This window comes from Nerophis lumbriciformis, linkage group LG38 (assembly GCF_033978685.3).
Source record: "Nerophis lumbriciformis linkage group LG38, RoL_Nlum_v2.1, whole genome shotgun sequence".
Taxonomy (NCBI): domain Eukaryota; kingdom Metazoa; phylum Chordata; class Actinopteri; order Syngnathiformes; family Syngnathidae; genus Nerophis; species Nerophis lumbriciformis.
Genome location: NC_084585.2, coordinates 18,820,351 through 18,838,748, shown reverse-complemented (window position 1 = coordinate 18,838,748; position 18,398 = coordinate 18,820,351). Strand labels below are relative to the sequence as shown.

At 40.0% G+C, this 18,398-nt stretch overlaps 1 protein-coding gene across 3 annotated transcripts in view; it reads right to left on the bottom strand.

The window, feature by feature from the left end:
- Window positions 1-1,630: 1,630 nt before the first annotated feature.
- Window positions 1,631-18,398, bottom strand: part of LOC133578101 (transcriptional regulator QRICH1-like) — a 32,412-nt gene continuing 15,644 nt past the window's right edge. For all 3 annotated transcript variants that reach the window (XM_061932273.2, XM_061932274.2, XM_061932275.2), the window contains exons 4-11: window positions 15,905-17,464; window positions 15,294-15,453; window positions 10,580-10,734; window positions 10,391-10,505; window positions 10,215-10,323; window positions 2,394-2,533; window positions 2,235-2,319; window positions 1,631-2,167 (exon numbers count right to left, since the gene is read on the bottom strand). In XM_061932273.2, coding sequence (XP_061788257.2) covers window positions 1,984-2,167; window positions 2,235-2,319; window positions 2,394-2,533; window positions 10,215-10,323; window positions 10,391-10,505; window positions 10,580-10,734; window positions 15,294-15,453; window positions 15,905-17,464 — 2,508 coding nt within the window. In that variant the 3' untranslated portion in view covers window positions 1,631-1,983. The remainder of the gene's footprint in view (window positions 2,168-2,234; window positions 2,320-2,393; window positions 2,534-10,214; window positions 10,324-10,390; window positions 10,506-10,579; window positions 10,735-15,293; window positions 15,454-15,904; window positions 17,465-18,398) is intronic.

Sequence of the window (18,398 nt, the reverse complement as noted above, 5' to 3'; positions counted from 1 at the left end):
ACATGCTACTAGTAGTACACTATTGGTACTAGCACTGGCATACACCACTAGAAGTACTACACTATTACAACATTAGTACGAGCACTGACATACACTACTAGTACATTATGTATAATTACTGACATACTAATAGTAGTACAATATTTGTACGAGCACTGACATACACCACTAGAAGTACTACACTATTACATCATTAGTACGAGCACTGACATTCACTACTAGTACATTATCTAAAATTACTGACCTACTACTAGTAGTACAATATTGGTACTAGCACTGACATACACCACTAGAAGTACTACACTATTACATCATTAGTACGAGTACTGACAAACTACCAATACGTTATTAGTACTAACTATAATTACTGACATACTACTAGTAGTACACTATTGGTACTAGCACTAACATACACCACTAGAAGTACTATACTATTACAATATTAGTACAAGCACTGACATACAAAACTAGTACATTATTACCGGTAGTACTATACTATAATTACTGACATACTACTAGTAGTACACTATTGGTATTAGCACTGACATACACTAATAGTACTACACTATACTGACATAAATTACAGTACTACATTAGTGCTAGCCCAGACATACACTACTAGTACTGTCACTGACATACACCAATAGAACTACGTTATTGGTACTAGCACTGATATACACCACTGATATTACTACACTATAACTACTGAAATACATTACTAGTACTACAATAGTACTAGCATTGACATTCACTACTAGTACATTAGTACTACACTATAATTACTGACATACTACTAGTACGACACAATTTTTACTAGCACTAACATACATCACTAATAGTACTACACTATAACTACTGACATACATTACTACATTAGTACTAGCACTGACATACACTAATAGTACTACATTGGTACTAGAACTACTGACATACATTACTAGTACTACATTAGTACTAGCACTGACATACACTAATAGTACTACATTATTGGTACTAGCATTGATATAAACCACTGATATTACTACACTAACTACTGAAATACATTAGTAGTACTACATTAGTGCTAGCATTGACATTCACTACTAGTACATTAGTACTGCACTAGAATTACTGACATACTACTAGTAGTACACAATTTTTACTAGCGGTGACATACACCACAAATAGTGCTACACTAACTACTGACATACTTTATTAGTACTAGCATTGACATACACTAATAGTACTACACTATTGGTACTAGCACTGATATTACTACACTATAACTACTGACATACATTACTAGTACTACATTAGTACTAGCATTGACATACACTACAAGTACTATCATAAGTTGACCTTCTGTAAATTGTCACTACTTTTCCCCACAACTTGTTCTCTAACAAGAAGCTGAAGAACAAAATTGACGTATGAAGACCAAAGCCAACAATGGATCAGCAGTACCTTGACATAATGAGGCCTCCAACAGGATGTTCTCAGAGAAGTGTCCAGTGACGTTCACAAGATCTGAATTTAGTGGTCATTGAAGAGAACAGGTTGTGTAAAAAGTAGTCAAACATTCATTAAGTACATTCATGTAACTTTTAGTAAGACGGTCACCTTTAAGAATGCTGAATAATGAAGACAAAGCTGTTGAAAAATGTCTTTATGGGTGTCAATCACATCTTTCCACCTGAGAAAAAAAGCTTTCTAGTCTCCTGGACGACTACAAGGGAACAACTGAAGAAATGTTTGAAAACAGGCACCAGGTCATCTTTATACATATCAACACAGAATAGAAAAGAAGGTGAGCAGTGGTCCCTGCAAGAAACGTTTGGGATGAGAAGAACAAAAAGCAGGAGGTGAAAGAAGAGTAAATGTTGAAAAGACTTAATCAGAGTCCTCACATCACTGCTTCGTTAGCGTGTGATTGTTGACAAGTTTAGAGTCAGAAATCTTTGACGAGATCACAATCTTCCTTTGGCTCGCGGTCTCTTGCTCTCTTTAGCTCTCAGAAGCGGCACCTATGATCTCCTGCACCTCTCGCACCACCAAGATGCGCGCCAACATCTGCTCCAGCTGCTGCGTGGACAGCGGCTGTGACGAGTACCACATGGGACTGTTGGGCGCCACCACCGACTCCGGGGTCATGTAGTACGTGTCGTTACGGCCTTTGACGCTTTGAGGGCTGCGGCGGGGAGAGCGAGAGGTGAAGGAGCTACGGCCAGGACCAGGGAAAAGGAGAAGTGACTCACCATTTGAAGAGATAAAAGTCATAGAGTTTGATGGGACAACGAAGAGGATTTTCTGGATCTTCAACCTGCTCGTCATACATGTCGTCTAGGATATTAAAAAAATAACAAATTAAATAGCAACACAAGCACTAATTCTACTGGGAGGTGAAGTCCAAACACCTTTATGTGAACTTTGCCCTTTGAGGAGGCGGATAGTGGTTGCTTTGTCCTTGGAGTTGGTGGGGTTCTTCCTGGTGTGTCGCAGCACCTTGGAGAAGGCCACCTTCAGGTGCTGCTCCACTGTCAGCAGACGGAAACACCTGCAGCGAAAACATGTGGAGCATTTTCACTAAAGACCACACCACTTCATTCACTAACTGTGTTACAAAAAAGGTCAATTAGAATAATACATAATGTTGGATATAGAGAACATACAAACCTTTTATTTATTAAATCACAAATATTGAAATTCAACGATTTGGTGCATTTGCAAACACCTAAAATGATGTACAAAGCAAACTACAACCTGCTACCCAAGAACGTACAACAATTCTTCACAACAGAAGAGGAGAAATATAATCTTAGAGGAAAATCTAATTTAAAACAATTGTATGCACGTACAACACTTAAAACCTTTAGTATATCAGTATGTGGAATTAAATTATGGAATGGATTAACCAAAGAAATCAAACAAAGCACCAATATGATTCATTTTAAGAGACTGTTCAAACTACAAGTGTTCACAAAGTACACAGAACCAGAATTATGAACACATTGAACCCTTTTTTTCATTTAATTGAGACAAAGATTATTTATGTATTTAATATTTGTTTGCTTACTATGGTATATTATTTATTTATTATTTATGTGTTCACTGTTCTGTTACAGAGAACAAGGAAATGGGATAAAATTGCTATGGTATGAAAAGGGGTAGGATTAAATAAGCTCTGCTTCTTCCTACTCCTTTTCGGACGTTCTGTAATGAAACAACTGGAATTGTGTGATGCATTACATTGTATCGTATGCATGTTCCAAATAAACTGAAACTGAACTGAACTTTTATTTGCTTACTCAGCTGAAGAAAGTAGCAGGCGTCAATTATGGTTCCGGTGTTTAGTAAATGAAAAGTGAACTTTTCCCCTTAATTTTACTCACTTTAATCATCCACAATCCTGATGCGAAACAAGAACACACATCTTTACCTTTTCTGTGACATTTAAGTACCGTTCATTTCTGGTGTTCTGCGGCTAATTTATGTTTTTTTAAGGGTTCCAAAGCTTCACATCAGACCAATGAAATGAAACGGGTCACGTTGGACTGATGAAATTGTTCACATTAAATTAAGCGCCCTCACACAATCATCGTCACACACTAATTTATCAAGACACAGTGAAATACAGACAAGCCCCAAAGCACAAACGCATCGACCTAGCAGTCCAAAAAAAAAAGCCACCCGCATGCAACGGAAATCCACCGCCAAAGACCGGACCGCCACACACAGAAGAATGATCAAGCCCAGAGGTGACCCGCCACGATATTAGGGATGTATACCGAGTAACTGTATTTTTTGGTACCGGTTCCTAATTGGGTCGGTCTAGCAGGATCTTTAAGATTTTGGACTTCTGATACGGCTATCAGTATTTTTTTTATTTCTCCAGCAAACCATTGTAATCATGACACAATGCACATTCACTTCAGGTGCTGCTATGCATAAAAAGAGAGTAAAATCTGATAATCAGCTTAAACGGGGTCAGCAACCCACGGCTCTTTAGCGCCGCCCTAGTGGCTCCCTGGAGCATTTTTTTAAAAAGGATTGAAAATGGAAAAAGATGGGAGAAAAATGTTTTAGTATGTTTTTTGTTTGAGGACAAACATCACACAAACCTTCCCAATTGTTAGAAAGCCCACTGTTTAATATGTTTGTGTGTATGCTTCACTGATGAGACTATTTGGTGAACATCGTTTTGTCCTACTAATTTCGGCGGTTCTTGAACTCACCATAGTGTGGACTGTGACGCAACAGTTTGTTTACATGTAAAATCTTCCACTCCTTCTTTGTCTCATTTTGTCCACCAAAAGTTTTATGCTGTGCGTGAATGCATAAAGGTGCGCTTTGTTGATGTTATTGACTTGTGTGGAATGCTAATCAGGCATATTTGGTCACTGCATGACTGCAAGCTAATCAATGCTAACATGCTACTTAGGCGAGTTGTATGTACATATTGCATCATTATGCCTCATTTGTAGGTATATTTTAGCTCATTTAATATCCTTTACTTTTATCCTCTTTGTATATAATTTAGTTTTGCATGACTCATGACACATTATCTGTATGTAATATTGGCTACATTTCTCATAGTTGTTTGTGTGCCATGTTGTTCCAGACCACAGCAAACATTACCTAGCTTGCCAAAGATTGTAATAAATCTATTAAAATATTCCTTTAACTTGGACACACACATCTATACCTTTGGCCATTAAAAGCCAGTCATTTCCAGGAGTTATGGCCCCTTCTGAGTAGTCTCTGATTTACTAATGGTTTCTAATGTTGTAAAAACGTGTAGAATAAATATTAAATTTCAACATTTCTGTCAACGAAGATTTGCTTCAGCCTGCGACACATACGGTAGTAATTTTGATAGTAGGCTATTATAGCTAATATAGACACTTACTTATACAAGTCTTCATTATAAGACTTGTATAAGGGGTTTCATTTTTTGCGGCTCCAAACACATTTGTTTTTTGTATTTTTGGTCCAATATGGCTCTTTCAACATTTTGGGTTGCCGAACCCTGGCTTAGACTAATCACAAATAAGGAATAAACACCACAGAAATATTTGTAACAACAATATTTCCTCCTTAAAAGTCCCTCAAAGTCACACACACTAATAAGAGTTAGTGTCAGTTTGAAGTGAACGCGCATTACTCACAACCGCCGCTATCAACAACCGTGGTCCTAGCGATCCAGTAATACAGAGACCAATATTAATCTACTCAAAAAGTGAAACATTTAAGTAATACAACAATCCATAAAATTGCTCTGAAGCAATATAGCATCCGATGACCGGTCTTTCTCAAGACGCTGTCTGAGATCACTCCATCACGCTGCATTTGCGTGGCATCAAAACACACCTTGCTTAAATGCACACCCACCTAACATGCTAATTGATAGGATATATTTGATATGATACATCATGTAAAAGATCTGTGCACTGCACATGAATGCAATACATAAATATTATTTCCAGCTGAGTGTAATTGTAATAAATAGAAAAACAGTGATGGATCTGGGTGTTTTTTACAAGATGATATTGCACCTTGTACTGCAAACATAATTGATTTGTTTAAGACTTAAAAAGCAGGCGTTGATAAAAGATGTGCCTGCTGTGAGATGTTACATCATGTTGGTGATGTACAACCTCTTGTGCTAATCATGAATTTTTTCACATCTTTACTTACACCAATTATATATAGTACCGATAAGAGTATTGATAAATACCGGCATCGGTAAAGAATATCAATATTGGTATCGATAAAATCCTAATGGTGTACAACCCTACTCGATACGCAAGTGAAAGAGAGGCCTGTAGCCGTTGCTTTAAGGACATAATTCACCACACCTGTTTACTTGAGTTTGTCATTATTCACTGTCATTGTTCTATTGTGCACATAACAATGTTGTTCTTGTTTAGCATTCATATATGTGTGACTGTGAGTGTGAATGTTGTCTGTCTATTTGTGTTGGCCCTGCGATGAGGTGGCGACTTGTCCAGGGTGTACCCCGCCTTCCGCCCGATTGTAGCTGAGATAGGCTCCAGCGCCCCCCGCGCCCCCCGCGACCCCGAAGGGAATAAGCGGTAGAAAATGGATGGATGGATATGCAGTTAAGAGTGAGTAATTCGGTGCGGCCCCTTTAAGTCACCGTGAGATTTACCCAAAGGTGGGGATTTGTTGTGACCGCCATTTTGAGTCGCTTTATGTAAGGAGTCTTTATTCTTCTCTTTGATTGAATAAACGGCGCTCACGTTTTTGTGTGTCAAAGATACTTCAAGTTGTTTCGCTTTCGCGTTACAAGCCCAACATACCGAGAAAAAGACAGACGAAGCAACCACGAGTCCCCTCGACCCTCACACCAAAGAAGACAAACCCAGCGCGCAGACGGACGACGTCAAAGACTGAGACAAACTTTAATGATCCACAAGGCAAATTGTTCCACACAGTAGCTCAGTTACAAAGGATGGAAAGGATAATGCATATAAGGGCACAAAAGAGGGCAAAAAACAATTTAAAAAGTAGACCAAAAATTTACCATAATATATAACAATATAAAATATAACATATTATATATCGGGAGGCTACTGCATTACAGGCACTTTCTTTTGTTAAAGAACACAAGTGCCGGATGATGATGAATTAAATTTATATAGCGCTTTTCTACCGACCTCCGACCACCACCTATCATTCATTCACCAGTGTGAGTGGCACTGAGAGCAAGGGTGAAGTGTCGTACCCAAGGACACATCGGCAGTGACTTGGATGGCCAGAGACGGGGATCGAACCTGGAACCCTCAAGTTGCTGGCACCACGCCACGTCACACCGTTCCCTTTATATTATTAATTCATGTTTCAATGTACATCTGTGGCTATCACAGGGTTTCTGCATGTATCAGCAGATCTAATTACATTCTTTTGATTTTTTGTATGTTGATTGGGTCATTTAAGTAAATGCTCTACTTCATTGACTTGAAAGTACACATAAAGGCAGAGTTACTTTCGTTGGCAACCAGAGAGCGACAAACTGGCTGCAATCACTTCGTCTCTCGGGTCAAATTGAAGACACTGGCAGGCCGCATTTGGCCCGCTGGCCGTAGTGCCAGCGGGCCACAACTCTACAACTACAACTACAACTCTACAACTACAACTGGTTCGGAACTACGCTAGCTAGTTGGTTCACTAACTAGTAAGCTTGTTTTGGTGCTCCTGAGATTGTTTCCCCATCCTGCAACTCAGTGCGGCATTTAGACAAGAGGAACTCACTTGAGTACCTGCGGTTGAGGTGAACGTTCAAGAAATTTTGTTGAGATCATATTTGTTTTTGCTATTTCATTCAAAAAAACGCAAAAGTGATATTTTGAGGCGGAAATTAATGTTTAAAAACGCAGATTTTTATTTTTTTTATCTAACATGCCTGCACTAGTGAGTCGTGACGAACTGTGTGCTAGCTAAAGGCTGAAATATAGTGATGTGCAGATCAATACTGAAATATCGATATCGACGATAGATATTTATGCTCTAATATCGATTCTCAAATTAATATATAGTTACTTTTGATACTTTAGTTAAACAGGAACACAATGTAAAGTAATTAAATCACTGAAACCCATTTCTGAATAAATTGGTGGGAACTGATTTACGATAGGTAAGTACGTAATGCTCAAGCGCAGAGGCAGTCCTTCTTGTTGGCCTTTTTTTTTTAAAGAAAATTACTGACAATAACAATGAGTCACTTAGTATTATTATTATCATCAACATTTTTGTATCCTTTTATTGTAAGTTTTTTGGAGACAGTACATACGGAGTTGAATATAAATAAAATAATTCATTCAGTACAGAATAACTGCATCATTTATTTTGCCCTGTGATTTGATATCATTTGAAGATCATTCTCCAAGAGCTGCAACACTTGAAATACACTACTTTTTAAATTGTATGAAATGCATTTGGTGTATTTGCACAAAGTATTGATATTGGATCGGTATCGCCGATACCAGTCTAAATTTAACTCTGTATCAGATCGGAAAGTAAATCAGTGGTATTGCCCATCCCTACTGAAATGTATCCCTACTGAGATGTGCCACGTAGCTTGCGTACGCAACACATCTTGCTCCTCCCCCTACGTACGCTCCCACAGATCTTTACGTGCACATCCAAAAAAATCTAGCTTCGCGTCAACGTTCCCTAATGAAGACAAAGAAAAACAAAAAGGTCATGAAAACTTCCCACATCCTAAAAGTCATTATAAGGGACCATTTCCATCAAAGACAAAACAATTTAATATGATGCTTATTATTATTGTTTCTATTTTATTTTGTTATCTCTTGCAAATAAAGTTATAAAAAAAAAGAGCTGTGGTTGTTCAGCTTGTTACGACGACATTTCAGGGGTTTACACAGCCCATCTTCGCGAACGTCCTCTTCTACAGTTTTTTCAAAAGGTTTAGTTTCAGCTCCAACATTAAAATGAGTGTTGCTACCACTACTACACACAAGAAAATGTGTGGAAGAGAATTGCAAGGAGGTCCAGCCTGTGTGTACCGAAACAAAAATTGGAGTTGACTGACAAGAGGCTCCTTCTGTACATGTAATTTCACTGTCAAATAAACGTGCTCAGGTGCTGAGAGTGATACACAGAGTGAGACCTCATGTATCCTATTTTAAAGCCAGGGGCAAAGAAAACAAACGCAGATATAGCAATTTATTGATGATGGCAAAGTTATTGAGTTCATTTTCATTTATCGTTCGATTAATTGACCCTTCGATTATCAGTCCAGGCCTCCAATTGTATAACAAACAATTTCAATGGCTCTGGACATCAAATAAATGCTTTCTAATGCCATTTAAGGCCTTAATTTAAACAAAATCCATTTAATGACCCAATGCTTTTTAATGACCCTCGAAAACCCTGTATGTGCGGCCAATATATTGTATGGACAAAATGAAATTAGTCCAAAAATTAAGTGGGTGCGCTCTATAGTTTGAAAATGACTGTGGTACTAAACTGTTCGTACAAAGCAGCTAACAATATAGGTAATGGGATTGAACAATCTATTTTACCAATAAATTACTTTTCTGGCAATGTGACACATCGCCTTGCTCACAGAGGTTTAGCGGTTTACTGAGGTTGCTGCTGCTATATCGCATTTGAGTTTGGAAAAGTTTGAAAATGAGAAATTCCACACGTTACCAGCTAAAACTTTGGACCAACTGAATAAGTGGATCACTAGCTCTCAACTCGTTGACATCGCTAGAAAGACATGGCAAGATGCTTGTATTCTTCCTAATTTCATAAAGCGAAAAGTAAGGATTATGTTGAATTCACCATTTAAACAAGGAGCACAAGCCTTCTGCTGAAAGATAAAGCATTCCAACACTCGGCATCTCAGTGAGAGCAAACATTGTAAGTTATTTTATTATGTTCTTAGTTTGTATTTCTTGTTTAGCACTTAGCAATACTGCAACATGATGCTTAGTATTTCACTAGCGCTGGATCTGCTTATCACTCAGTTCTAAAACTTGTAGAACATCCTCTGTATATTCAGGCAAAAAAATATGAAGTTTGATGTTTATAAAGGGAGAGGCTGTCATTTATACAAGTGTATTATTTATGGCCGTAGAAAAATAATATATTTACAATGAAATCTTTTTTAAATTAGTGTTAAAGGTATTTGTTTTACTTGTGTACTAGACATATACTCTCGTCTCTCTCTCTGTGTATGGTGTCTCGCTCTCTCTCTCTCAGGTCTCTTGCTTCCTCTCTCGTGTCTCTCTCTCTGTAAGGTCTCTCGCTCCCTCTCTCGTTTTCTATACCAGATCTCGCTTTCTCTCTCATATTTCTCTCTCTGTCAGGTCTCTTTCTCTTGCTCTCAAGCTTTTCCTTTAGCTTGTTTCCAACTTTTGTTCTCTCCCCTAGTGCTCTACTCAATATAAGCAAATCAGAAAACTTTTGGGATTTTTTTTGCAATATTTTCTAATTATTTTCAAGTCAAAATGTCTTTTGCAGCACTTTTTGTTTTTTAAACTTCCACGTTGAACCTCAGCTTTACAGATGCCACGTCTACTATGTGTGTTGTGGTAAAGATGAGGGTCATACTAGTGAAGGCAACGACAGACCCTCACAGAAAAAAGGAGATGTGCCGTTCATTTATTCAAGCACTAATGCCCCTGCATGGCATTTATTATTTGAAGAAATGCAGCAGGTTAATTGTCATGGAGGAAACTTACTTTGTGTTGAAGTACATTAGCGTTGTTAACAAGGTCCCAGGTGAATGTGCACCAAGTTGTTTGCACTCCCACAGCATCTCCTCTGTCACATGACTGGGAATGATGTAACCTTGATGACACAGAAGACGTCACTTCCTGGTATCTTAACTTGAAAGTGGACAAGTAGACCTTCTTACCTAGATGATGCACACTGGGCTTCCATCCGGTCAGGATTTTATGTAAGCTCTCACAGAAGCGAGTGTAGTAAGCGTCGCAGAAAATATCATCCACGCGTCCATTTTCAAAGAGATACTAGAAGAAAAAAACATTAGATAAGCAACTTTAGCAGCAACACACAATCACACTTGATCACAAGGATGACAAACCTTTTGAATACAAAGGAAGACGTAATAGAGAACATCTGGAGCAAATTCCTCCTCCTCTGTTCCTCGAGCCTCTTGCGTCATCAGAGAAAGACCCAAGTTCAGCTCGGCTACCGCACTGGAGATCAAGTCTTCTTGGAAACGCAGCGGTTGGCGACCTGCACACACATACGCACGCGCACACGCACACACAGATCAGCTTTACGAGTCTATCCTAGTGTTTCCCTTTCATTCACAGCTTTGGGTTAGCAGATAGACGACGGTACAACAAAAATCAAATCAGTGACATCATCGCTTGCGTTTTTCCGGACAGAAACGAACACGTGTGCGTGTCAGCGCGACCGGTGACTGCTGTGCAACAGGAAGAGAAAAATGGCTGCATACACTGAAAACCACAAATGAAAAGTAAACACATAAAAGATATGAATAACTTGCTCTATAACTTGCTTTTCATTAGTATGTCTGTATTTAAAGCGAAGGCACATGGGACATCTGGCGGATGCTGTCTCCGACGCTCCTCGGTAAGATACTGAGCTTGTTGTAACTAGCTATGACAGGATCTCTGCAGGTTTCAACAAGTCAAATTTAAAACTTATTTTTAAGACTATATTGAAAATAATTTAAGACAATTTCATATCCATACAGACAAAAAAGTACAAAGACATAAAGGATGTATTGTATGAATTGTAAGTATATGAATTCATCCACTGCTCTTTCACATTGGAAAATAAAATGATTTAACTAACTAAATACACTAGAAGCTTCTTTATTGTAAACTAATTGAAAAAAATATTAGAAAACATAACAGCCATTTTTCAGATTTGTCATAGAACTGTTTTCTTGCAACAGGTGCAGTGTGCTTCATATCAAGTGTTTTCATGTAACGACAACCAAAACGTCAGCAATAGTAGAGGAAAGCATAACAATATGTTAGCATCTCTGCTAAAGCTTAACGGTTAACTTTTGCAGTGTTTTTGCGGTTGTCAGAATTGAGCAAACAAATAAAAACATCTTCAGTACTACTACTGGGTCTGAACAAAGTTATGAAATACAGAGTGCAGACAGAGTGATTGTCTAAAAAGAAAGAAGGCGATCTTGGCTTGCAAGCTTCGAACAGAATTTGGATGTGAATAATGTGGATAACATTCAAATTTGCTCAGCTCCTTTTGAATCTGATATGAATGAATACATTTTTACCTGTTTTTGAGACTTTTTTGAAAACATACAGTATATTGCTAATGAACCAGGACTAGTTTTTATTTCGCAATTCTCTCTTGCTTTCCTCACCCTACCATAAACTGAGTGTAAATACTTAAAAGTCTTCATAGCTTTTAATGTCAGTTGCTGTATAAACTTGGAGAAAAGATTAGGCATGAGAAGCTGACCTGAAAATATTGAAATAAATTGTAGAAACAATATATGAGAATTATGTTCTTTTATAGTTTTACTGCTGTGAGTACACTACTACCACAGAGAACTTAGCGTGTGCTTACTGTATGTAATAGAATGATTTCACTAGTAAACTTCTCATATTGATCTTCGGCAATTAGCGCCCCTTTACCCACATAACACTTCTTAGGGAGGGTTAAGTTGATGTTTGTATAGTTGTGCAAATGTTTGTGGCGTTTCAATATCTTTTGACACAAACTTATCCCGGATTTTTGACTTCTACATTATCATCCAATTCACTTTCACTGCAATGTTTACAAACACTTTCCTCCTCGATGGCGCCACATCTGGGTCCTTAACACTTTATACGTACCTATCCACTGGCTTCAACCATTCAAAATTGATCGTTTTTGGAGCCACAAATCGTTGAACTTGCACTTACCCATCTATGCAAGTAATTTGGCTTTGCTGCGGGTTTTTGTTAAGATTTCTCGGCTGCTATGCTAAGATGTATCAACATACCACCGCGCGCGCACACAGCACACTAGCTGACGGTGCACAATAAATTCCGACCGGGACCGCACAGGTAGCCTACTTTGGTTCCCTTTTGTAGTTAAGTATAGCGTCCTCAAAAATGTAAACATTTAAAAGCAGGACTGAAGTTTCCATCCATTTTCTACCGCTTGTCCCTGTCGGGATCGCAGGGGGCTGGACTTTATCCCAGCTGCATTCGGGCAGAAGACAGGGTACACCCTGGACAAGTCGCAGATACCCTGTATGATAAACAGTATTAATGGTAACCACAGTAAAACACCAGACGGTTAATTTTACCGTATTAAATTAAAATTATCGAAAAAACGATTGACAACTACACTTTGATAAACTCGCGGAATGACTGGCGCTACCTCGCAGGTTTAAATGCTAACATGATAAAAGAGACACTTTCCTCTCTCTCTTGGCATCCCCTCCCTCTCTGTTTCTGCCCGCTTGCCTCTATGTCTTGTCTTGTCTAAACCTTTAAGAGCCTCTTTCTCTGTGCTACCCTCTGAAATCTAAACATCTAACATGGAATTGATAAGATGGACTTTTGACTCAATGGACAAAATCTTCTCGATGAGGAAAAGGAGGTTCGGGGGAGCCTGGCTGTTCTGACGGAACAATCCTTGCAGAGTATGTGAGAGATTTGTGGGAGAGATGGGAGAATCATGTGCCTTTTCAGTGCTTTCCGTCGAGGACATGGAAGACATTATCTAATCGGACCTGTGATCGCAGGGCATCTGCTTATTAGGCTGGGCATTGCTTTGGTCTATTGTCAAATTCTGAAGACAATGACAGCCATTCAAGGAGCCCAATGGCTGCCCGTCGCAATGGAAGGCATGGGTCGGGCTCTGAGAACACAGACTGTGACGATTTCTGAACAGAATCGTAAGTTGAACATCATTGAAAGTCTTATTGAAATGCAAAAATGTATCAAATTGAGAGTCAGCACGGAGAATAAGATCAGACAAACCATTGAAATGTCTGCTCGCTTGGAAAACAACAATCCTTATCTACGATTTGACTCCCTCAAATGGCTTCCCTCAACAGACAAAGTCTGTTCTGAAAATACCTCCTGAAGGACATCACAGTGATAGCCTCTGTGACACCCTTCCCTCCTCCAATAACACCTGGAAATTAAACTTTGCTCGTAACGCCCGCAGAGGCGGATTCCAGGCCTATAGACAACACCCTGAATAATGGGCATATGCACACACAAACCCCCACACCAACCCACGTGGTATGTTGGAACACAAAGCAGCGCCCTAATGGCTGGCACCTTCAGGCCGGATGCCCGCCCCCTCACCCCTCGTTGCAAGTCTCGAGTTGTATGTTGTAATATGTATGTGCTTTGCTATGGAGTTTTTTAACACTCCAGACTGGGCCCTTTTGTTTGAAAACAACTTTTTTTTTTTCTACTCATCCTCTCCTCGGATCTACTTTTTTCCCACCTTTTACAGGGCTTTATGTGTGGCAAGCCATCAGCGTTCATGTTCTGTAACCCTATACAATGTTTGTTTGTCTAATCTTGAACGGGTTTGTGCTGAAAACAAAATGTTGCTTTACTTACGCTCATGTTCTGTAACCCTATACAATATTTGTATAATCTTGAATATGTTTGTGCTGAAAACTAAATTTTGCTTTACTTGCGCAATGATCAAATATCAGTCCATTCCATAAAAAATGACATACCACAATCTAAACTTATATAAACACATTACTGTCTGAGCAACTAAGATATTCAATTGTGCACATTGAACCTACAAGCTCTGCTCTCGAATGGAGTGATCCTTCTATACTCAGAGGAATACAAGACGGAGGTGTTTTTACAGTGCGTTCAATGACAGTGGAACAGAGTAGGAGGCCACAACGCCCGCCAGAAATAATAATAGATTGTATTTGTTATGCACTTTTCATTTAAATAAATCTTAAAGTGCTGCAGTACAAACCAGTATTTAAAACAATAAAAGCTTAGCCATTAAAACAGATAAAATACTAAGCCTAAAACACTAGCAGTGAAGCGTAAGAAACACAAAACTTTTCTAACAATGTGTTTATTTTAGTTCCATCCATCCATTTTCTACCGCTTATTCCCTTCGGGGTCGCGGGGGGCGCTGGAGCCTATCTCAGCTACAATCGGGCGGAAGGCGGGGTACACCCTGGACAAGTCGCCACCTCATCGCAGGGCCAACACAGATAGAGTTATTTACAAAAAACATTTTTGTGTATAAGTATTTTGAGCACATTCAACAATACCGTTATAATGATAAACGTAATAATTTTGGTCAAGATAACCGTGATATGACATTTTAATATTGTTACGTCCGTATTCTTAACACATCATCACACAATACTCTTTTCATTTTGAGGAAGAGATAGCTTTGGTGTTTTGTCGTTTGTTATTGCTGCTGCGCGGTATGATTGCTTGTTTTATTATCACTATGCCTGCCCTTGCGTTTAAATGGACAAAAGTTTGAAAGTTGTTTTTACTTTTGTAAAACCATGATTAGCAACACTGTTACAGTATAAATAAATATTTCTGAATTAAGTCATCTTTATTGGTATTTAGCACATGCACATGAATTTAAAAGCCAATGACTAAATTAGCCACTGAATAGTCGTAATCCGATTAGTCAACTTATCAATAATAAAGTCAAAGAAAAATACTTGTTAGACATATGTTCGTTCCCGCTGTTACAGGGAGCGATCCCCGACACCAACACGCACACGCCTGCTCTAGCAACATAGCCCAGCTGTGTTAAATATGTCACATGGCTACAAGCAGACTTACGACCAATGGGTGCAAGCTTTGTCCTGTCCTGCTTGATTAGCTCTATGTTTTTCCGCTTTACCCAAAGGCGCCACACCTCCAGGCCTTCTTCTGGCTTCAGAGAGACTGGAACCAGAATTTCTGTGGTGGGTTCAGCATTACCATCTGCCTCTCCTTGGGCCTGCAAAATCATTTCACATGAGTTACTTGTGCCGTTACTTTTCATTGCCATGACCATATTGACCACAATATGAGATGACCCAAATAAAGGACAACAATTCTGTTTCAAAACCAGTTTTGGAAAAATATTTTAAGACAAAGTCAAAGTAAAATTGCTTTTAAAGTCAGTTATATAAAAATATATATATATTATGTCTGAGCTACTGGACAGTTGTTTTTATTATCTTCAAATTAGCATAATAACTCCTCTGTTTTCGAACTTGTCCAACACTTTTCTGTGTCGTGTCTGCATCTCTTTAAGTTACCAGTGGGTGCATGTGTGAATGACAGGAAGAAAAGATCTCACTCGCTTGGGTTTTTGCATCTATGCCTCGAATATAAGACGATGCAGGTGTGCTGTACCTTCAAAAGTGCATGATGTATGTTTGTTAGGTGGGGGTGATAGAGCTCACCTGAAGCTGCAGTTGTTGTTCATGTCCGTCTTCTTGGCTCTGTGTCTGACTGGGGTCCCACAGGTGTACCGACTGCGTTGTATTGTATGTCCCTCCGACGGTCTGCACAGCTACCGGGATGTGAATGTTTCCATTCATAAACTGTGCAGGAAAGAGCGTCTGTACTATTTCTTCCTGCGTCCCGCTTGACGTATCCACAGACCTCACCGAGGACCCGGGCTTGCTGTTGGCGGCGGCTATTTGCACCGTGTTGTACGTCTCCTGTGGTATGGCAATGTGAGTTACGCCTTGCTGCTGCGCGGTGGAGTACACGGGTATTGTCCACGTTTCCCCAGTGGGGCCCGTGATTGTCCCCGTGGCGCTGTATAGCTGAGCGCTGTCGACGGTGAGCAAATCAGGCCTCAGGGACACGTAGCTTTGCTGCTGGCCTTGAGGGATGGCAATGACCGTGGCCACTTGCTGCCGCTGCGGGACAGTGTAGGACACTGTCAAGGGAGCGTCAACCTTGCGCTTCTTGACAGGAGGAAGGACAGAGGAGACTGTATTGGACCGCCTCTCAGTCTCCCTAGGAGAGTTCTGTTGCTGGGAAGAAGATATGGCCTCTATGGTTTGGATGTGGATCTGTTGTCCGTCTGGTAGCTGAATCTGCTGTCCTCCTTGTAGTTGGATCTGCTGTCCTCCCATTAACTGAATCTGTTGTCCATCTTGTAGTTGGATCTGTTGTCCGCCTGGGAGCTGGATGTGTTGACCACCCTGTAGCTGAATTTGTTGGATCTGCTGTCCGTCTTGTAGCTGGATCTGCTGGATCTGCTCTCCGTCTTGTACTCGGATTTGCTGAATCTCCTCCCCGTCTTGTAGTCGGATTTGCTGGATCTCCTCCCCGTCTTGTAGTCGGATTTGCTGGATCTCCTCCCCGTCTTGTAGTCGGATTTGCTGGATCTCCTCCCCGTCTTGTAGTCGGATTTGCTGGATCTCCTCTCCGTCTTGCAGTCGGATTTGCTGGATCTCCTCTCCATCTTGCAGTCGGATTTGCTGGATCTGCTCTCCGTCTTGCAGTCGGATTTGCTGGATCTGCTGTCCGTCTTGCAGTCGGATTTGCTGGATCTGCTGTCCGTCTTGCAGTCGGATTTGCTGGATCTGCTGTCCGTCTTGTAGTCGAATTTGCTGAATCTGCTGTCCATCTTGTATTCGGATTTGCTGGATCTGCTGTCCGTCTTGTAGTCGGATCTGCTGGATCTGCTGCCCGTCTTGTAGCTGGATCTGCTGCCCATCTTGGAACTGAATTTGTTGGCCACCTGGCAGCTGGATCTGCTGCCCATCTTGTAGCTGTATCTGCTGAATCTGCTGTCCATCTTGTAAGTGGATTTGCTGGATCTGTTGCCCATCTTGTATCTGGATCTGCTGTCCATCCTGTAGCTGGATCTGTTGGCCGGCTTCTAGCTGAATATGTTGGCCGTCTGCTAGTTGTATCTGCTGTGTACCTTGCAGCTGGATCTGGTGACCACTTGACAACTGAATCTGTTGCTCTCCACCTACAGCTGCAACCAGATGTGCTTGAATCTGTAGAAACACATTAGGCTTGGTAAGCAATAATATGTATGTGGGATAGGCGAATATTAGGGGTGTAACAGTACGCAACTCTGTTTTAATGTCACAGTTAGGTTAATTTTTGGTAGAGCGAGTGGCTGTAAAAATTTGTGATGACTTTCCTAATAAAACATGCAAATTTCGCATAAGTATTTTTCCAATACATAATAAAAATGTAGTGTACAGAAAAACTGGAGGCTGCCACGGTTACTTTTATACGTTAACATCAAATATGCTAAAACCAGTCTAATGTAGGTCATATATGCTAAGCTAGCTCAACAAAACAATGACATGTCAACAGTAAGGCCAAGTGGACGAAACAGGCAACGTTATACAAAAGAGGGTTTTCAAGCTGCTGGCTTCCTTTTGACACAATTGCTCTCTTTATAAGTCCAGTTAGCCAAAAAATGGGCTGCACTGTGATTGTTGACCAAGCAGACGCCAAACGCAAGGCAGTTACACAACCTGTCCTTAATTTGTAATGCGTACTGTGTAGGGATGGCCCGATCCAGGTTTTTGCACTTCCGATCCGATACCGATGTTGTTTTTGCACTTCCGATCCAATACCGATACTGGCCGATCCGAGCATGTATTAAAGTTTAAAGTTATTGAGCCTACTTAGTTGTCAGATTAATGTTGAAAAGGGTTTTAGTACTCTTGACTCTAGCTAGCTGAATTAGGGGAGTTTGAATAATACACAATGGTTAGTAATAAGAAACTGACCTGTTTATTCAAGGATAAACACAAAATAGACAAAATTATACATGACAAACAGAAATGGCATTATTGAACTAGGGCTGGGCGATATGGCCTTTTTTTAATATCGCGATAGTTTAAGGCCATATCGCGATACACTATATCTCTCGATATTTTGCCTTAGCCTTGAATTAACACTTGATGCATATAA